The sequence below is a fragment of the Helianthus annuus genome, chromosome 14 (assembly GCF_002127325.2).
Source record: "Helianthus annuus cultivar XRQ/B chromosome 14, HanXRQr2.0-SUNRISE, whole genome shotgun sequence".
NCBI classification, from domain to species: Eukaryota; Viridiplantae; Streptophyta; class Magnoliopsida; order Asterales; family Asteraceae; genus Helianthus; species Helianthus annuus.
Genome location: NC_035446.2, coordinates 94621967 through 94642339, shown reverse-complemented (window position 1 = coordinate 94642339; position 20373 = coordinate 94621967). Strand labels below are relative to the sequence as shown.

General features: G+C 36.9%; 1 protein-coding gene across 2 annotated transcripts; it reads right to left on the bottom strand.

Annotated features, from left to right (window-relative positions):
* Nucleotides 1-2868: 2868 nt before the first annotated feature.
* Nucleotides 2869-6809, bottom strand: LOC110908704 (probable U3 small nucleolar RNA-associated protein 11). Of its 2 annotated transcripts, none has more exons than XM_022153683.2 (10): nt 6785-6809; nt 4427-4507; nt 4268-4358; nt 4061-4152; nt 3891-3984; nt 3731-3810; nt 3566-3649; nt 3378-3477; nt 3192-3290; nt 2869-3109 (listed from the first exon to the last, which is right to left on the bottom strand). In XM_022153683.2, exons 2-9 carry the CDS (start codon nt 4480-4482, stop codon nt 3198-3200), a joined length of 690 nt encoding a protein of 229 aa, XP_022009375.1. In that variant the 5' UTR covers nt 4483-4507; nt 6785-6809; the 3' UTR covers nt 2869-3109; nt 3192-3197. The 2 variants fall into 2 exon arrangements, with proteins under 2 accessions (XP_022009375.1, XP_022009374.1); XM_022153682.2 differs by lacking the exon at nt 6785-6809 and adding an exon at nt 5570-5720.
* Nucleotides 6810-20373: the final 13564 nt, after the last annotated feature.

Below are 20373 nucleotides of genomic sequence, written 5' to 3'. Positions count from 1 at the left end.
CAAACTAGAAGATTGAATATTAAATTACCAAAGTGTACAAATGATTAACAAAAAGTCTATAATTAATCTGAATGGATATCAACTTGAATATGTTTATATCAATTATTGGAACACTTATTCATTTTCTTTAAATTTAAAAGGGAAAACATGTGCTATTTGTAAGTGAAACATGCCATGATGTACAACAGTACAAGTAAGCAATGGGATTTGTAAGAACATTAGATGGTGGCCCTGAAAATGTTATTTATTTTTTTATAAATTATGTGGGAAAAAAAGTGCTCTCTTACAAGCTTCATGAATAGTTATTATTATTATAAAGTTCATTGTAATTATATACAACCAATCTCTTGAAAGATTTGATGAATATTTATTATTATAAAGTTCATTGTAATTATATACAACTAATCTCTAAAAAGACGTGTGAAAAAAGAATACTAAACAAATATCTTCTAGTGCCATGCACTTGTATACCATAAGTGAAACATTATATTTAGTTTCACAATACAAATAATAATAATAATAATAATAATAATAATAATAATAATATAGTGTGAATGTGTGATAACATAAATAAAAAAAGATTTTGTTATCCGATTGAATTTAAAATTTACTAGTTTTTTTATATTGCGCGTTGCAGCGAAACCGAGCAAATGAAAATGTAAAAGAAACGTGATTTGAAAATAAAACATGTTGTTTAGAAAGTCAAACCATTAGAACGATTTAGTTTATCATTGTACTGTTTTATAATACCAAATAAATACTTTATTTTGAGTACAACTTCGTTTTTAACAAAACTTATAACGAAATGTCAGGGAAAGAAATCAAACACAACTACGTGCTTAAGTTTTTAGAAAAAAAAAGTTATAAACGTAAATTATTAAAGAAGTATCAAATTAATGGATAAATTAATATATGTTAAAAAACAATTATTAAAAAAAAGGTAAATGAAATATATGTTTAAAAAAAGAAAAATATGTTTTTAAAAGTAAATATAATAATAAACTATTATAATATATTATAAAATAATAAAAAAAAACTATATATTATTATCAAAGTAAAGTTAATATTTATCGGCCCTCGTTAACAAAATATATATATATATATATATATATATAGGTAGAGGATATATATATATAATTGTGTAATATAGAGTCACTTTAAATGGAAAATGGGTTTAAATAGGTCAAAACTGCATAGTTAATGTGTTAAAATCCATCATAGTGAGTTGTAAATATTATTAGGTTTTTTACTTATAAACTTTGGTTTTAAAAAATTACATATAAAATGTCTAAAAGAATAAAAAATTTCACCCTTGGTGAAAGAAAGCATGCCTTGTATATACTAGGGGTGAGCAAATATTGGATAGGACCGAAAATACCCAAGCACCAAACCCTAAGATCATCAAAACCAAACCGATACTTGGTAAGTAGGTATTCATTTCGGTTATGCTTTTCTGTCCCATTTCGGGTTCAGGTCGGTTCCGATCCATGAACCTAAGTTAACCAAAACAATCAACTAAGGACCGGAATATTAGAGACTAGAATAGGCCCAACCCAGGTGGGTGCATGTGTAAGGTAGATAATTAGGGATATAGTGATGACGCCATTTAGATAGAATATGTTTTTGTACTTTTCAAGTTCTAAACAACAGAAACTACAATTTGCGATCACTAACAGGTACACGTACATGTTCTTATCAGTCAACAGAAAAACACAAATTACAATTAGATTGTAAACAATAACATCATCCATGTATACAAATGAAATAATAGAAGAAATGAAACGAATTTGGGGTAATCTAGGTCGATTTTGAAACTAAAGTCATTAGGTTTAGTGTAATCGGTTTCGGTTTTTTTTTATTTTTTATTTATTTTTTTATTTTTTTTTTGGTGAAACTGATCTTACCCAAATGCTGCTGAAGATCTCGTTTAGAGCCGATCTTCGGTTCTTTAATTTTATTATCCTCAGGTTCCGAGTCGGGTCAGTTAATAATCATGTCGGGTCGGTTAATCGTCGGGTTGGGTCGGTTCCTCGACTTCGCTCACTTCTAATATATAATGGGCAATTTCGTATATCCTATATATACATTATGCATTAAAATCTTGTGTTTAAAACAAAAATACAAAATTTCAAATTAGAAGACGATATATGCCCTTATAACAAATACAAAATTACCTTATGGGTCATAGTTACAAATATAAATCAAGGATATGGGCTTTAAAAATCATATGAACTTAAAATAGGATAACCCTTTTGTTCTATGAAAAAAGCATGGGCTATAAAAAAACCAAAAAGCAGTCCATTACAAAAAAGGGTATGAGAAGGGTAAGATGTAAACAACCTTACCTCTACCCTGTAAGAATAGAGAGGTTGTTTCCAGTGAGACCACCGGCTCGAGAGTAGTTTTGTATCAAGCCTTGGACATAAGGCACATAACACTCAGCAATAGTGCATGTACCGATGCATGATTAGCCGTCCCCCGCTTTAAATGTTATTTTCACGAAATTAGTAAAATAATATTAAAATTAGTGCAATTTCACTTTTGCCTCTTGAGGGCCCACTCATATATACATTATATGCGCACACCGCATGCAGGGCTAATGTGGGCGAAAAGTGGGAAGCGTGGGATCCATGGAAACACTGAATTTGTCAGCATTTAACGATGAATTTGCCAGCATGTGTAAAACGGGGAGAGATGGGTCGGGTGGGATAAGCAGAGAGCCAACGGGGAGAAGAGGTGTGCGATTTGATGAGATCTACATGAACTTTGCGCCTACAAGCGCTTTAAGTGACACTTCTCATCTTCATTAAACACGCCTTAAGTGACACCACATCTCATGTTGATTGAAAATAGAATTGTTGATCAAAATTTTAACCGAATAACAAGTAGTTCAAACCTACTAATTAATAACTGTATGATAAAGTAACTGGAATCATGTCATCATGGATCAGGGCATCCATTGTTGTTCGGTTTAACTGAATTACATGCAAATTTGGTCAAAATGCCTAAAAATAGTTGAAAATCAGGTTCCTTAATCACTTTGACAAGAACCCAGCCACAAAACACATCAGATCTCACTTGCACAGTTGCACTGCCAGAAAACTTCAACCTGCGACCAATAATTATGACAATGTCATTCGTTGTTTGTCCTGTCAATAACTAAATAAGATAAAAACAAACGAATAGGATACCTTAGTTTAACGTTTACGTTCGGTTCTCCACTTGTATACTGGTCTAGAAGTTGGACACACGATCTCGTCTTCACGCAGCTTTCGTTTTTTACCCTTTTTCTGATCCAAAAAATGAGATTCTATTTTTTTACTAATAAACTAGAAAAAAGTATTTATATACACTTACTGAGTCTTGAGCATACATACCCGTAATTCTTGTTTCAATGCCATTTCATTATAAACTTTCTCCAACTCTTGCACTCGGTTTTTCCTGTCTTCCAGCTGTCTGTATGAAGAAGCCGTCTTTCTGCACATACACCACAACATATTATTGATTATAAAACGAACGTGCTCCTCTATATATATGTATAATGTATATTAACAAGTTACTTTACCTTTTGATGCTTTCAGGCAAATCCTCGAAAGCTGGCAATCCTCCAACACTCTTTGTTTCTGATAATATTCTCTTAGCATCCTCCCTATACAAGATTAAAAAGAAAAGGTTACCGATTAAAGTCCAGTATACAAGTGCAAAAAAAGAGAGCATGTGAGATTCAAACCTATCTTCAGCATAGTATACATGCTTGTTTGACGGCTGAGAATCAAGTGAGTGCAGTGTTGCAGTTAGCCTTTCAATTTTCTGCATCAAATATAAACGGTTTTAGCAAAGAAAGAGTATTCCGAAATATTAAACTTAAATAAAAAGAATAATCCCGTCACCTTTTTTTCAGCTTGAAGTTTCTGCAAGATATAACCTATATCTTGTGTCTTCATCAGCAACAGTTCCTCTTCAGTGTATTTGTCTGAATCACCCCTGCAGAATATATAAGAATTTAAAATCGAACTATGCTTTTCTTCCCTCTAAATATAAAAAATATATAAAAATTTACCCTGATTTATGAACTCCATTAACGGTTTTGGAGTTGATCATCTTAAAGTAGAACTCATCTGGATTCCTATTTGCTGCCTTTTCCTTGAGTTTCTGTTATCAAAGTCAGGGTTATAGTTTTACCAAATGCCAAAAAATATAAAAGATATATTCGTATTACACGAATGCAATCAGAATAATAATGAACATAAAAGCTTTACGATTTTACCTGCAAGTAATCCTCTTTTTTATGGAAGGCTTTTGCACGGACAACATAGTCCTTGTGTTTCTCAAGAAGCCCAAATCTTTTTCTTTCTTTTCTGAATACAAATCACATGTAAGAATCTAAGCATGAGAAAAAGAACTGAAAGGTATGTGAAGCACTCACGGTTGAGCTCGTTCCTTGTGGGCCCGTCTCTGAACAGCATTCCTTAGGGACGACATATTGAAGAATGAAAACAATAGTCGGCTGTAAAAAAAACAAAAGTTAGAATATTTATAATGGATAAAACAGGTAAATAATTTGCAGTATTATATGAAAAATATCCAAAATCAACTAAAATGTATTCAAATTCTTAGATTATAATTGTTTTATTGAAAACAGATTATATTAGCATAGTACATTTTATAAGGTTTAGGATAAAATACAAAGGCTCCTAATAAAAAGAAGTTGTACAAAGGGTATCAAACGTACTCCAATTGACCTCATGCAAGCGGCATTGAAACCGTCTCATCGAACTCTACGATGTGAGATTTTAGGTTTTCACTTTTGGATTTATAGGTTGTAGATATTAGAAATTTTTGTTTATTATCATTGTGTCTTTTTCCTCGACATTGTGTAATTTTTTTCGGCATTGAGTGATCCATTGTGTCTTTGTACACTTATTGTTTTTAGGAGCTTTTGTAGAATAACTTAACCCCATTTTATAATTATAGTTAATACATTAGTAGTTTGATTAAAAGTTTGACAACCAGACATGACCAATTTTGACATGCACTAAATTATCTGTTTAATCGCCTAAACTCGGCGGAATCCAGGACTCGGTAGGGGTGTATTTGCAAATACATATCTAAATACATTACACACTCATGTCTCAATACAACTTAACACAAATTTATTATGGTCTGTAGTTGTACTTCACTAGTTCAATTTGCTATTAATAGAGTTGTGTTCTAGGTCTTAGAGTGCGACTGAGCCACCAAATTAGGGTTCTCAAAGGGACAGATATGCTTGGAGGCGGGGGGGTCTCATTGGAAGCAACCTCTCTATTCCTACAGGGCAGAGATAAGGCTGTCTACATCTCACCCTCCTCAGACCCTACCTTAGCTTTGCTATTGGTGAGATATACTGAGTATGATGATGACGATGATGATGGAAGGGACAGATACGCTATATCTGACAAACTTCAATTTGTGAAACTATGAGAAGCACTTAGCAACTTAAGTGCAAATTCATAAGTTAAATGCAGAAAAAAACTCACTAATCAAATCTATTAACAGGATCAACAGTTATGAAAGTAAGAAAAGTAACCTGTAACTTGTATAATATACAGTGGTGAAAGAAAACACGAACACGATTGACGCTTTATTGGTGAATCGATCTATGAGACGATTGATGAGATTTGAGGGTTCTAGGGTTTTTGATTTTGTTCAAGAGGTAAGAGAAAGAACAGACGGGCATGGGTTTTGTGGATTGAGAATTTGAGGGCCCGTTTGTGTGGGCTGAACATGCCTTTGTTACAAAACTATGGGCTTAACGCCCAGATGTTGTATGGGTACTTTCCAGTTTCCGCTCTATCTTGTAATTTGGAGGTGAACATTGTAACAAGTTTTTGAACCGACGACCCAAAACTAAAAAAAAACAACCGGTAAAGAAAACCAATTAGATTAGAACCCAAACCGTTGGTTTGTAATATGTTTTGGGATTTTCGCTCCAGAAACCAACGCAAACACTGGTTTTTAACTCGATTTTTTAAACATCCGTAGGTTTTTTAACTCGGCTATTACGACTGTTATGCAGCTGTTCTCTTTTTTTTCGTTGTTCACCCATGAGCACCTATATTGTTAGTTTCAACACAACACCCTCGAAACGCTTACCTATCTCTAAAAAACGCTCTAAAATAGCACATCTATGATAATCAGTTTATTATACCATGCACAGGCACATCTATGATAAAAAAAAAAAAAAAGCTCGTTTCGTTGAAACTTCTAGGTTCAAAAACAAAAGTTACTGAATTAAACATCATATCTATCTCACAATATCAGGTCTACTTTAATCACACACATTAAACAGTAACATTATGAATCAAACTGAGACTACTCATAGATTCAGCAATTAATTGAAGAAAAAAAAGCACAAGTTTTTTTAATAAAAACAAACATGAATTCAGCACAGGGGCGGACCTACCTCTTTGGTAGGGGTAACCCCCGCTACCCCTTGGTTAGAAAAAATTTGGAAAAATTAGTGTAAATTTTGGAAAAATTTGATGTTTTTTCGATTTCGTTACGGCTTATTTATAACACGTTACCCCTTGGTCGGAATCCTAGATCCGCCACTGATTCAGCAATCAATTCTTTCAATCTAAACCCTAGGTTTCACAACCAATTTGACATAGAATCAGATATTCATTCATCAATTGAACACAGAATTGGAGTATGTAATTACCTGTAAACTATAACATATCTAAAAGCAAACAAAATCTCTAATCGGTAGATACAGACAAGCAAACTTAGGGTATGTAATTACCAGTTAATTCGAAATGAAGAACGGTGTGGAGTGGCTCCGGCGAGCGGCTGTGGTGGGCTGGTGGCTGAAGAGTGGAGACGAGTGGTGGCAGGTGGCAGGTGGCTGGCTGGTAGCGTTTTCTAATATATGTGTGTGCGTGTTTCGTACTCTGAGAGAGTAAACCCTAATCGCCTAATTCGTTTTTTATTAAAAAAAAAAGAAAAAAATTCGTTTTTGATTAAAAAAAGAAAAAAAAAAACGCAGAAAGTTGTTATAAGGTTAGTTACAAAATATTAAAGGTTCCTTCTGAATTTATTTATAATTTAACACTATAAATTATGAACCGAACAGGTTTCTAGGAATCCCCAAGCTGGCTGTAAATCCGCCCCTGCTCATGTATAACAAGCGCGCATACTTTCCAAAGACCATCTATAGATTTTGTTATATGGTTCCTTACAAAATATTAAAGGGTTCCTTCAGAATTTTATTTATAATTTAACACTATAAATTACAAATCGAACAGGTTCCTAGGAACCCCTAAGCTGGTTGTAAATCCGCCCCTGTTGAAGCCCAATAAAATGCATATAAATATTATGGCTGAAAGTTATAACCGAAATTTTAATATGTATAAATCATAAATCATCTAGTTTATAAATAAATCTTGTATTATGTGTATGTTAATTTTTTTATGTATGTCAATAAGTGAAAATGGTAAAAAAAGAAAAAAGAAATTAATTTTTGTTTAATAATAAATGAGCTAGCTTGAGCTTTTGACAAGCCGAACTCAAACTCAACATTTAAGTTCGTTAAGATAACAAGCCAAGGTAAGCTCGCTCATTAGCTGACTCGTTGGATTGCTCGATAGTTGGCTCCTCAACTCGCTATTTTGGCTTGTTAAAATTATAGCTGAAATTTTAATATATCTAAATAATAATCCAAATCATAAACCAAAGTTCAATTTAGTATATATAATTCATAAATCTTATAATTTTTAAATTCTGCATCATTCATGTGTTTGTTAAAAATATTACTTTTTTGCTTCTATATTTGTCAATATGTGTATAAATGAGCTAGCTCGAGATCTTTAGTCGAGCTCGACCTCAACATTTCAACTTTACGATAAATGGCTCATTGAGCCCGAGCCCACTCAAGCTCGGCTTGTTTACAACCCTAGCCAAAATCATCAAATTAATGATTCATTTTGTTGATGGAGAGTGTGACAATTTGAAGTATGAAATCATGTGACACTTTTAGGTATGAAATTGTTAGATAATCATGTATTATATCTCTTGTATGTATTTATCTATATTCTTAGGGTGCTTAGTGTAAATTGTATGTCTATATATTGTTCCATGTAAATGTTTCTATTCAATGAAAATTAACCTTTGAGATTTTCACATGGTATCAGAGGCTCTCTAGTTTGTGGTTGAGTTTCCCTTCTTTACTTCTACCCACATTGGCCAATCTCTTCCTATAATACACATTGGCCAAACCAAATTTTTGGGTAATCTTGATCTTAACAACGTTTTGGTTGTTCCTACTATTACCAAAAACCTTTTATCTATTGGGAAGTTAACTGAAGATAATCCTGTTGATGTCATTTTTTCTCATCCTTACTTTTATATTGAGGATCGACAAACCAAGCAAACCCTAGCCCGGGGGTGCCGTAAAGACGGTCTCTATGTTCTTCGCCAAACTCATGAAGCTTTCATCTCCACACCTCCATGTCCAAAAGCTTCCTATGAGTTATGGCATTCCCGACTTGGCCACGTTAATTTTGATACTCTTTCTATGTTAAAAAATAATGGTTGTTTATCGTTTACTTCTGTTTTACCTAAACCGGGGTTATGTTCCCTGTGTGAAATTGCTAAGGCAAAAAGACAACCGTTTCCCTTTAATAATAAACGTGCATCTTTACCGCTTGAACTTGTTCATTGTGATTTATGGGGGCCTTCCCCAATAAAATCGGTTGATAACTTTGTATATTATGTTGCTTTTGTCGATGATTACTCTCGGTTTACTTGGATATTGTAACGCCCAGCGTCCCTAAACTTTAGACACTTGGCAAGAACAGTCCCTGAACTTCTAATTAGTTGTCAATTTTGGTCCCTGTAGTTTTATGGAGTTGATGTTTGACACTTTTGGTATGAATCTTGTTGATACTTGATGCTTGACACTATGATGCTTGACTCTTTTCTAAATGCTTGATTCTTGACACTTGAACTATGATACTTGATACTAAATCTAGATACTTGACTCTTGATGCTTAATCTAGACACTTGAATTCTTGATGATTAAACTAGATACTTCATTCTTGATTCATATGATTCTTGATACTTGATACTTGGACTCTTGATTCTTGATGCTTGAGAAATGATGATTCTTGACCCTTGAAACTTAAATTGGTGCTTGACCCCTTAGACTCGTGAAACTTGATTCTTTGTTGAACGAGAGACTGGAGCCTTGTCACTGACGGAATCTATGAAACTTGGAAACTTTTAGGTTGTAATGTAATCTAGATACTTTACATAAACTATATGCAACGCAACGCCTAACCTAACGCGTAAAACGAATCCAAATCGGGAACGCGGAAAAGATGGATTGGCCAGAGTGGCCGTCCGATCGGATGACCATCCGATCGGATGACCACCCGAACAGGTGACCATCCTATCCATCTTGCACCGCCTTAACTCCCTTCCTCACTATAAATAGGCCTGTCACATCACCATTTTGAGTGATGTGACAGCTCTTGTAACGCCCTGCTTATTTGTACTTTCCATTTATGGCAAGTCTTGTTCGCATTTCTATTTTTGGAAGCTTGTTCCTTTTGTATTTCGTATTTCGTTTCAAACCATTGTAAATCCGAGACTTCGATCGTAATGAAATTCGATTTTTTTTATACATGCTTATACGCGTTGCAATACTCGGGTTATACGTTACCAATCTCGAATGCATATGCGCAATCAATACTCGATATCTTGGTACTCATAACTTATACATGCTTAGTAACTATCGAGTACATGATTAAATTTTGATAATGATATCATAATAATAATAATAATAATAATAATAATAATAATATAATATTATATTACATTTAACGTGATGTTGCATGACATAAAAGAAAAAAAATAAAAAAAGAACAAAAAAAGTTGCTGCCAATCGCAGCTTACATATTACCCAAATTGCTTTCCTTTTATTATTTTCAAATCTCAACTACTTGTAGTAAAATACATATTATGCACCAATAATGTCTACCATATATATGTCTAACAACAATTAAAAGAAAAGGAAACATCTATGGCTGTAAACAGCCTTACGGTCGCAGGTCAAGGCAGCCACAACATTTCATTTTTTTTATTAGTTTAACCCCCAACTAAACTTTTAAATGCCAACCAAACTTAACCCTAATTCTTCCCCCTATAAATACAACTTAATCTCAGCCTCCTTACCACTTTACAAACTCAAATCTCACTCTCAAAGCTCTTGCAAATCAGAAATTCGGACAGATTCATACCTCCTTACAAAATTGAGCATAACTTGCTCAAAACTCAACCAAATCACTTGATTCTTCTTTCTAAGTGCTTGGATAATCTTTGGGCTTGATTCCTTGATCTCTCCTTGGAGAAATCAGACCTGGAAATACCCTAAAAGTGTCCATAAACTTTCTGTTGTGTTTTTAAAAACTTTCTAAACTCTTGTTTACTTCAAACAAACTTGTGTTCTTATGCTTCTAGTCTCTTGTATGATTAGTAAAGCCAAACCAAGGTTGTTTTACACTTAATAGGAGTGTCTAAACACTCTAAACTTTCTGTTTTAATCGAGTTCTTAGCTCACAAGTGGTGTCAAGTCTTGAACTTGAAGATGGTGTGACTACTTGGCTAGCCTAGGCTAACCTACATACATGTCCACACACCACTTGATGTTTTGCTTAGTTAGTTGTATTATTTCTTGTACATATCTATGAGGTTCCTAAAGAGAAGATTCGTCTTCCTACCTCCTACATGACCACATGTTAATAAATCATTTGAGGTACCAAAGTGGAGGGTTTCACCTCCCACCTCCTACTTGACTTATATGACACCAAGAGGTACCAAAGTGGAAGGTCCAACCTCCCGCCTCCTACATGACTAAGTATATTATTATGTATATTATAACTATGATAAACCTTAAAACCGAACCCTTGGTAGTGATTATATAAATCCCCTATCAAGCTAATAAGTTTATCACTATGTGTGTAGTTCCTTGTCACGATTCTAATAGGTCTTGAACCTATGAAATCACATACAAATCCTTAGGGATTACTATAGTGTCAAGACAAGTGCTAATACCATAGTGAATATTTTCATAATATTTACTTTTTCATTCTTTGAATCTTAAGTCCGAATATCCCATCTTTCTTCCAAATTACTCATACACCTTGACTTTCCTCTTGTAGGATAACTTGGTGTTCCCTCCATCAAATCAACTCTTCACGGATTCAAGTGGGAAAGCTTGCAAAACCGTGAGTACACTCGACCCATTTACATTTTAAACCACTTTTGGGTTGTAACATGTTACCATACAAAATTACACTTACACACACATAAACATGCTTTATGAACTCAATCCGTTATACATGCTACTTGTTATGCTAGATAATACATGCTTTATGCCATTATTATATTATACCCTCGCTTAACAATTATAGCGCTATAGGAGTAGCACACCACCCGACGGGGGATTGTTAGGTCATTATACAATACGGTCTCGTCACTTTTGTGGCGAGGGATGCTAAATACTAGTGGACACTTTGGGTTTAGACGTAATGATATGCATGCTAATTACCTTGCTTACAAATTGCCATGTGGATTCGAGTAAAATGCTTTATACTTATGCTATACTATTTAAACCTTGTGTACTCGCCTTTGCTTTTGCATTGAATTTTATTTTAACATGTTACAGGTTGATGATGATGATGCTATGAAATGAAGTAGCAATGATGCCTAGATACACATATAGACGTTTAGGTTTAAATGTTGTATCAATTTTGATTATGTTGTTATGTATTTCTTTTGAACTTGTTATTTGAATTTCCTTGTATTGTTGACAATTTAATTATGAAATGAAATCGGTTTATTAAATATTGACACAAATAGTGTTATGAAGTCTCTAACAATCTTCACACTTCGTCTCATCCCGATGTTTCTGCCATTGGTTGGGGTGTGACAGATTGGTATCAGAGCCATAACTATAGGGAATTAGGAAAATTGCCATGCTTTTGCCCTAATCTATAGTTCTAGGAATTTTATCTCTTATTTGTTGTTTAAAACTTTTGTACTCTACCATGCATGCTTCCTAGCTACACTTCTTGTTATTAAATTTATGCGCCTTTCCTAAGGCTAACACGAATACACTTATGCTATTTTATACTCTTGTAACATCAACGAGACAACTTTACCAAAATAGGCGTGAAACCCACAATTTGGTAAACGACTCTCACTCTACCTTTAATCTATTTTTGCACGAAATTCACCATTAAGCTAGGAGTGACATCCACAACTTAATGGTAATTTCCATTTCAACTCTAGTGGACCCTTGTCAAAGTGTCAAAATTTTATCTTTGGCCGACAAGTACCAACCACATTTAGGGTACGAGATCGTCAAGTTAGGGGTGAAACCCGCATCTTGTCAATTAAGTCCCACTCCTTGATTTTTATTCTCGCCAAAGTCCCGAATGTTCCAATCATTTAGAGATGTGTAGTAACCGGAAGGGTAAGATACCGTTAATCGCTTCTCGACGAGAGTATCTTACTTATAGGCCAAAGCACAATATCTCTAAATCGAAAGGACTTTCGACCCACTTTGGAATTGTCGACGTTTCTCTACCCGAAACAATCCTATGTTTTATTGAGCCTCTCTTTTATGTATCTCAATTTATATGTGATTTTATACTTGAACGTTCATTCATTTCGAAATGTCGTTTTAATCATTTCGCACGTTACCGCAATCACAAACAATAATAATTCTCGTGAACAAACTAAATTTATACCCTCTTTACGCAACTTATGTGTTATACTTGTTGAATGCATGTGGAAACTTATGCTCTATGTGAACTTTACTTGATACATGAACAATTACTTGCTTTTACATACACAAACCTTATTTTCAACTAATGATCAAGTCTCATCCTTTCCTTCTCTTTTTCAATCTTTTAGATGTCGTCTAGTTCCTCCAAGAGACGCAAGTCAAAGAAGGGTTCGACTTCCACCGCCATGTCTCAAAAAGATTGCATGAAATTTATGGCCAAGCAATTTGCTAAAGTCCTACCCGACATCGTTAGCAAGATTCAAACCGATTCACCGCATGGCTCTGTTGACTCAAAGGCAGACAAACCCAAACCGACCTTCCAGTTTAAGCAATTCATGGCTTGTAAACCCTTAGAATTTACTGGCAAGAATGGCGCTACCGCCATGATGAACTGGTTTGATGCCATCGAGCTTACTTTCTTGCAAAGTGGTTGCCCTGACGAACTAAGAACCTTGAATGCAACTAGGGTGTTTCGTGAAAAGGCACTCGAGTGGTGGACGACTGAACGTAACAAAAGAGGAAACGAGGTCGCACATGCTATGCCGTGGGACGATCTCAAACAGCTTATGAAAGACCACTTCTGTCCCCCTCATGAACTCCAAAAATTGGAGAACGAATTTTGGAACCTTACTCAGAAGGGGAGTGACATGGATGGCCTGATTACGCGCTTTAAACAACTCAGTGTTCTTTGCCCTGGACAAGTTGAGACCGTTCCTAAGACCATAGCCAAATTCGTTCGTTGTGTTGCACCTTCCCTGACAAACCACCTTGCCTCTGCTAATCCCCAAACCATCGAAGATGCTTTTCGTATAGCCACGGAACTTAACAACAACTGCGTTCTTCATGGAACCTTTGACAAGGTTTCAACGAAGAGTGCACGCCAAGCCACAATTGACGCTCCTGATGAGCTCAAACCCTCCCAACCGTCTAAGAAAAACCAAGGCAAGAAGCGGAAGGCTTCGAGCCAAAATTGTGCGGTCGTCACTCCGCCAAACCCACAACCTTTACAAACCGTACCAGCCACTAATCCCACAACCTTTGGACCACAAGGAAACTACGTTGGGTCGTGGCCCAAATGCAACCAATGCTTTTACCATCATCCTACTGGCACCCCCTGTCGCAAATGCTTCACCTGTAACAGACTAGGGCATTTTGCCAACCGTTGTCGCAACAACCTGAAGCCCGATCAAAATCAGGCTATGGTAGCTCAACACCCTGCTCCCAATCAACCTCAGAACCAAACCGTTCGTGTGCGAGCATGTTATAAGTGTGGTGATGTCAACCACATGGCAGATGTCTGTCCTCAACGAAAACAACCACAGCAACCACAGCAACCACAGCAACAACAGCAGCAGCAGCAACAACAGGCTCAACAACCCGCTCGAGGCCGAGCCTTTCTTCTCACTACTGCTCAAGCTCAAAACGCGAATGATGTCATTACTGGTACGTTCCTTGCGAACCATATTTATGCTTCTTGTCTATTTGATACTGGCGCCGATAAAAGTTTTGTGTCGTTAGAATTCGAGTCCTTGCTCAAGTGTAAACGCTCTAAGTTGCCAAAATCTTTCGCTGTCGAGGTCGCTAATGGTAAAACCGTCACTGTCGATTCCGTTCTCTCCAATTGTTCCTTGATTCTCAACGATCATACGTTTTCGATCAACCTTATACCTATGCAAATGGGTAGCTTTGACATCATAGTAGGCATGGACTGGCTTAGGCACGTTCGTGCTGAAGTTGTTTGTTCTGAAAAGTTTATCCGCCTTCCTCTTCCAAATGGTGATTCTCTACACGTCTATGGTGAGAAACCTTCTCAAGGTCTCAAGCTTATGTCGTGTATCCAAGCGAACAAATGCTTACGCAAGGGTACCTTCGCTTTTCTTGCCCACATTGTGGAAAAGAAGGACAAAGGCCCAAGTATAAGCGATGTCCCTGTCATACGTGATTTTCCTGATGTGTTTCCCGACGATCTTCCCGGTCCGCCTCCTGCTCGTTCGGTCGACTTTCGAATCGATTTAGTACCTGGCGCTACGCCCGTCGCTAAATCCCCCTATCGTCTAGCACCCTCTGAGATGCAAGAGCTCTCGAGTCAACTTCAAGAGCTTCTTGACAAAGGCTTTATACGCCCTAGTACTTCTCCTTGGGGCGCTCCCGTTTTGTTTGTCAAAAAGAAAGATGGGTCATTTCGTATGTGTATTGACTATCGTGAGCTCAACAAGCTTACTATAAAAAACCGATACCCTCTTCCTCGCATTGATGACCTCTTCGATCAATTGCAAGGCGCGACCTGCTTTTCAAAGATCGATCTTCGTTCTGGGTATCATCAACTTCGAGTACTCGAAGAAGATGTACCTAAAACCGCTTTCCGCACGCGTTATGGTCATTACGAGTTCGTGGTCATGCCCTTTGGTTTGACCAACGCACCTGCTGTTTTCATGCATTTAATGAACCGCGTGTGCAAAGCATACTTGGACCGTTTTGTGATCGTCTTCATCGACGATATTCTCATCTATTCCAAGAGGCAAGAAGAGCATAAGCGACACTTGCACCTTATCCTTGAACTCCTTCGTACTGAACGTCTATACGCCAAATTCTCCAAGTGTGAATTTTGGCTAAAAGAGGTTCAATTCCTTGGTCATACTGTCAACGAACTTGGAATTCACGTTGACCCCGCTAAAATCGAAGCTGTGAAGAATTGGATCGCACCTAAATATCCATCTGAAATCCGTTCGTTTCTTGGTCTTGCTGGTTACTATCGTCGTTTCATCTCCAACTTTTCGAAAATCGCCGTCCCTTTAACCTCCTTGACTCAAAAAGAGAAACCTTTTGTTTGGGGTCCCGAACAAGAAGAGTCTTTTCAAACGCTCAAGGACATGCTATGCAATGCTCCTATCCTCACACTTCCTGATGGGAACGACGACTTCGTTGTATATTGCGACGCTTCCCGCCTTGGTCTTGGTTGCGTGCTTATGCAACGAGACAAGGTCATCGCTTATGCGTCAAGACAACTCAAAATACATGAGAAAAACTATACTACTCACGACCTTGAACTTGGCGCAGTTGTTTTTGCGTTGAAGATTTGGCGACACTACCTCTATGGTACTAAATGTGTGGTCTTCACCGACCATAAGAGCCTTCAACACGTCTTCAACCAAAAGGAACTGAATATGCGTCAACGTCGTTGGGTGGAATTGTTAAACGACTACGATTGCGAAATCAAATACCACCCAGGTAAAGCGAATGTAGTAGCCGACGCTCTTAGTCGTAAAACTCATGTCAAGAGTATCCGTTGTTTCCAACTCGTCCTCGATCTTCAAAATCGCATACGTAACGCTCAGTACACATCCGTTAATGAGGGTAACCTCTACGACGAGATGCAATGTGGTGCTGAAAATAGTCTCGTGTCCAAATCTGATGGCATTTTATACTATCTCAATCGTATCTGGATTCCCAACCGTGATGATCTTCGCAAATTCCTGATGAAGGAGGCCCATAACACGAAGTATTCTATTCACCCTGGTGCCGACAAGATGTACCATGATATGCGTACATCCTATTGGTGGCCTGGAATGAAGAAGGATATAGCCACTTTCGTCTCAAAATGTCTCACATGTTCCAAAGTGAAAGCTGAACATCAACGTCCCTCTGGCTTACTCAAACAACCAAGGATTCCTATCTGGAAATGGGAGAGCATTGCCATGGATTTTATCACTAAGCTTCCTCGCACTACTGCTGGTCATGACAGCATTTGGGTAATCGTTGATCGATTGACCAAGTCAGCTCACTTCCTCCCTATTCGTGAAGATTTCAAAGTCGAGAAATTGGCTAAGGTCTACATGAAGGAGATAATCTGTCGTCATGGTATTCCCATCGACATCATTTCTGATCGTGATGCTCGTTTTACGTCTCGTCTCTGGCAAACTTTTCAATCTGCTATGGGTACTAAACTCAACCTTAGCACTGCCTTCCATCCTCAGACTGACGGTCAAACCGAGCGTACTATCCAAACCTTAGAGGATATGCTTCGTTCATGCGTAATAGATTTTGGTGGCAACTGGGATTCACACTTGCCCTTGGTCGAATTCTCGTACAATAACAGTTATCACGTGAGTATTCAAATGGCACCTTTCGAAGCATTGTATGGTCGCAAGTGCCGTTCGCCTATTTGCTGGCACGAGATCGGTCAAGCCCAAATCACCGGTCCCGAGCTTATACAAGAGACGACGGACAAGATTTTACAGGTTCGAGACAACTTATTGAAAGCCAGGAGCCGACAAAAGAGTTACGCTGACAAAGGACGCAAACCTATGGAATTCGAGACAGGTGACTTCGTGCTTCTCAAGGTATCCCCTTGGAAGGGCGTGGTTCGATTTGGCAAGAAAGGGAAACTCGCACCTCGCTACGTTGGTCCTTTCAAAATTCTCGAGAGGATTGGCGAGGTTGCGTATAGACTGGACCTGCCCGAGGAACTCAGCAATGTACACCCTGTCTTCCACGTGTCCAACTTAAAGAAATGTCTAGCTGACGAAGGACTCCACGTTCCTCTCGAAGACTTACAAGTTAACGAAACACTTCACTTTGTGGAAAAACCGGTCGAAATCATGGACCGAGGAGCCAAGCAATTGAGGCGCAGTCGAATTCCTATCGTCAAGGTTCGATGGGAGGGAAAACGTGGCGCTGAACTTACTTAGGAACTCGAGAGTGATATGAAGGCGAAGTATCCACATCTTTTCCCTACTTCTTCCTAAATTTCGGGACGAAATTCCCTAAAGGAGGGGAGACTGTAACGCCCTGCTTATTTGTACTTTCCATTTATAGCAAGTCTTGTTCGCATTTCTATTTTTGGAAGCTTGTTCCTTTTGTATTTCGTATTTCGTTTCAAACCATTGTAAATCCGAGACTTCGATCGTAATGAAATTCGATTTTTTTATACATGCTTATACGCGTTGCAATACTCGGGTTATACGTTACCAATCTCGAATGCATATGCGCAATCAATACTCGATATCTTGGTACTCATAACTTATACATGCTTAGTAACTATCGAGTACATGATTAAATTTTGATAATGATATCATAATAATAATAATTCTAATAATAATAATAATAATAATAATAATAATATGTTATATTACATTTAACGTGATGTTGCATGACATAAAAGAAAAAAAAATAAAAAAAGAACAAAAAAAGTTGCTGCCAATCGCAGCTTACATATTACCCAAATTGCTTTCCTTTTATTATTTTCAAATCTCAACTACTTGTAGTAAAATACATATTATGCACCAATAATGTCTACCATATATATGTCTAACAACAATTAAAAGAAAAGGAAACATCTATGGCTGTAAACAGCCTTACGGTCGCAGGTCAAGGCAGCCACAACATTTCATTTTTTTATTAGTTTAACCCCCAACAAACTCTTAAATGCCAACCAAACTTAACCCTAATTCTTACCCCTATAAATACAACTTATCTCAGCCTCCTTACCACTTTACAAACTCAAATCTCACTCTCAAAGCTCTTGCAAATCAGAAATTCGGACAGATTCATACCTCCTTACAAAAGTGAGCATAACTTGCTCAAAACTCAACCAAATCACTTGATTCTTCTTTCTAAGTGCTTGGATAATCTTTGGGCTTGATTCCTTGATCTCTCCTTGGAGAAATCAGACCTGGAAATACCCTAAAAGTGTCCATAAACTTTCTGTTGTGTTTTTAAAAACTTTCTAAACTCTTGTTTACTTCAAACAAACTTGTGTTCTTATGCTTCTAGTCTCTTGTATGATTAGTAAAGCCAAACCAAGGTTGTTTTACACTTAATAGGAGTGTCTAAACACTCTAACCTTTCTGTTTTAATCGAGTTCTTAGCTCACAAGTGGTGTCAAGTCTTGAACTTGAAGATGGTGTGACTACTTGGCTAGCCTAGGCTAACCTACATACATGTCCACACACCACTTGGTGTTTTGCTTAGTTAGTTGTATTATTTCTTGTACATATCTATGAGGTTCCTAAAGAGAAGATTCGTCTTCCTACCTCCTACATGACCACATGTTAATAAATCATTCGAGGTACCAAAGTGGAGGGTTTCACCTCCCACCTCCTACTTGACTTATATGACACCAAGAGGTACCAAAGTGGAAGGTCCAACCTCCCGCCTCCTACATGACTAAGTATATTATTATGTATATTATAACTATGATAAACCTTAAAACCGAACCCTTGGTAGTGATTATATAAATCCCCTATCAAGCTAATAAGTTTATCACTATGTGTGTAGTTCCTTGTCACGATTCTAATAGGTCTTGAACCTATGAAATCACATACAAATCCTTAGGGATTACTATAGTGTCAAGACAAGTGCTAATACCATAGTGAATATTTTCATAATATTTACTTTTTCATTCTTTGAATCTTAAGTCCGAATATCCCATCTTTCTTCCAAATTACTCATACACCTTGACTTTCCTCTTGTAGGATAACTTGGTGTTCCCTCCATCAAATCAACTCTTCATGGATTCAAGTGGGAAAGCTTGCAAAACCGTGAGTACACTCGACCCATTTACATTTTAAACCACTTTTGGGTTGTAACATGTTACCATACAAAATTACACTTACACACACATAAACATGCTTTATGAACTCAATCCGTTATACATGCTACTTGTTATGCTAGATAATACATGCTTTATGCCATTACTATGTTATACCCTCGCTTAACAATTATAGCGCTATAGGAGTAGCACACCACCCGACGGGGGATTGTTAGGTCATTATACAATACGGTCTCGTCACTTTTGTGGCGAGGGATGCTAAATACTAGTGGACACTTTGGGTTTAGACGTAATGATATGCATGCTAATTACCTTGCTTACAAATTGCCATGTGGATTCGAGTAAAATGCTTTATACTTATGCTATACTATTTAAACCTTGTGTACTCGCCTTTGCTTTTGCATTGAATTTTATTTTAACATGTTACAGGTTGATGATGATGATGCTATGAAATGAAGTAGCAATGATGCCTAGATACACACATAGACGTTTAGGTTTAAATATTGTATCAATTTTGATTATGTTGTTATGTATTTCTTTTGAACTTGTTATTTGAATTTCCTTGTATTGTTGACAATTTAATTATGAAATGAAATCGGTTTATTAAATATTGACACAAATAGTGTTATGAAGTCTCTAACAATCTTCACACTTCGTCTCATCCCGATGTTTCCGCCATTGGTTGGGGTGTGACAGCTCTGTTCGACCAGGCACACGCACTCTTCATTTTCTTCCTATTCTTGCTGATTTTGATACGTTTAGACTGGATTCTTGTACTTTCTTGCTCTACACATCATTCTCTACGTGATTCTCACTTGAAATCACACTTCTCACCGTGAAATCTCTCGGATCTGAGTTCTTGAGGGTGATGTCATCATGTAGGTTTGTACAAACTGACATGTGACGTCATTCTAAGCTAGATCTAGCTCAGATCTAAGATGATTCATGCGTTTTTACACTAAATCTAAGCTAAATCTATACTTTTCATACA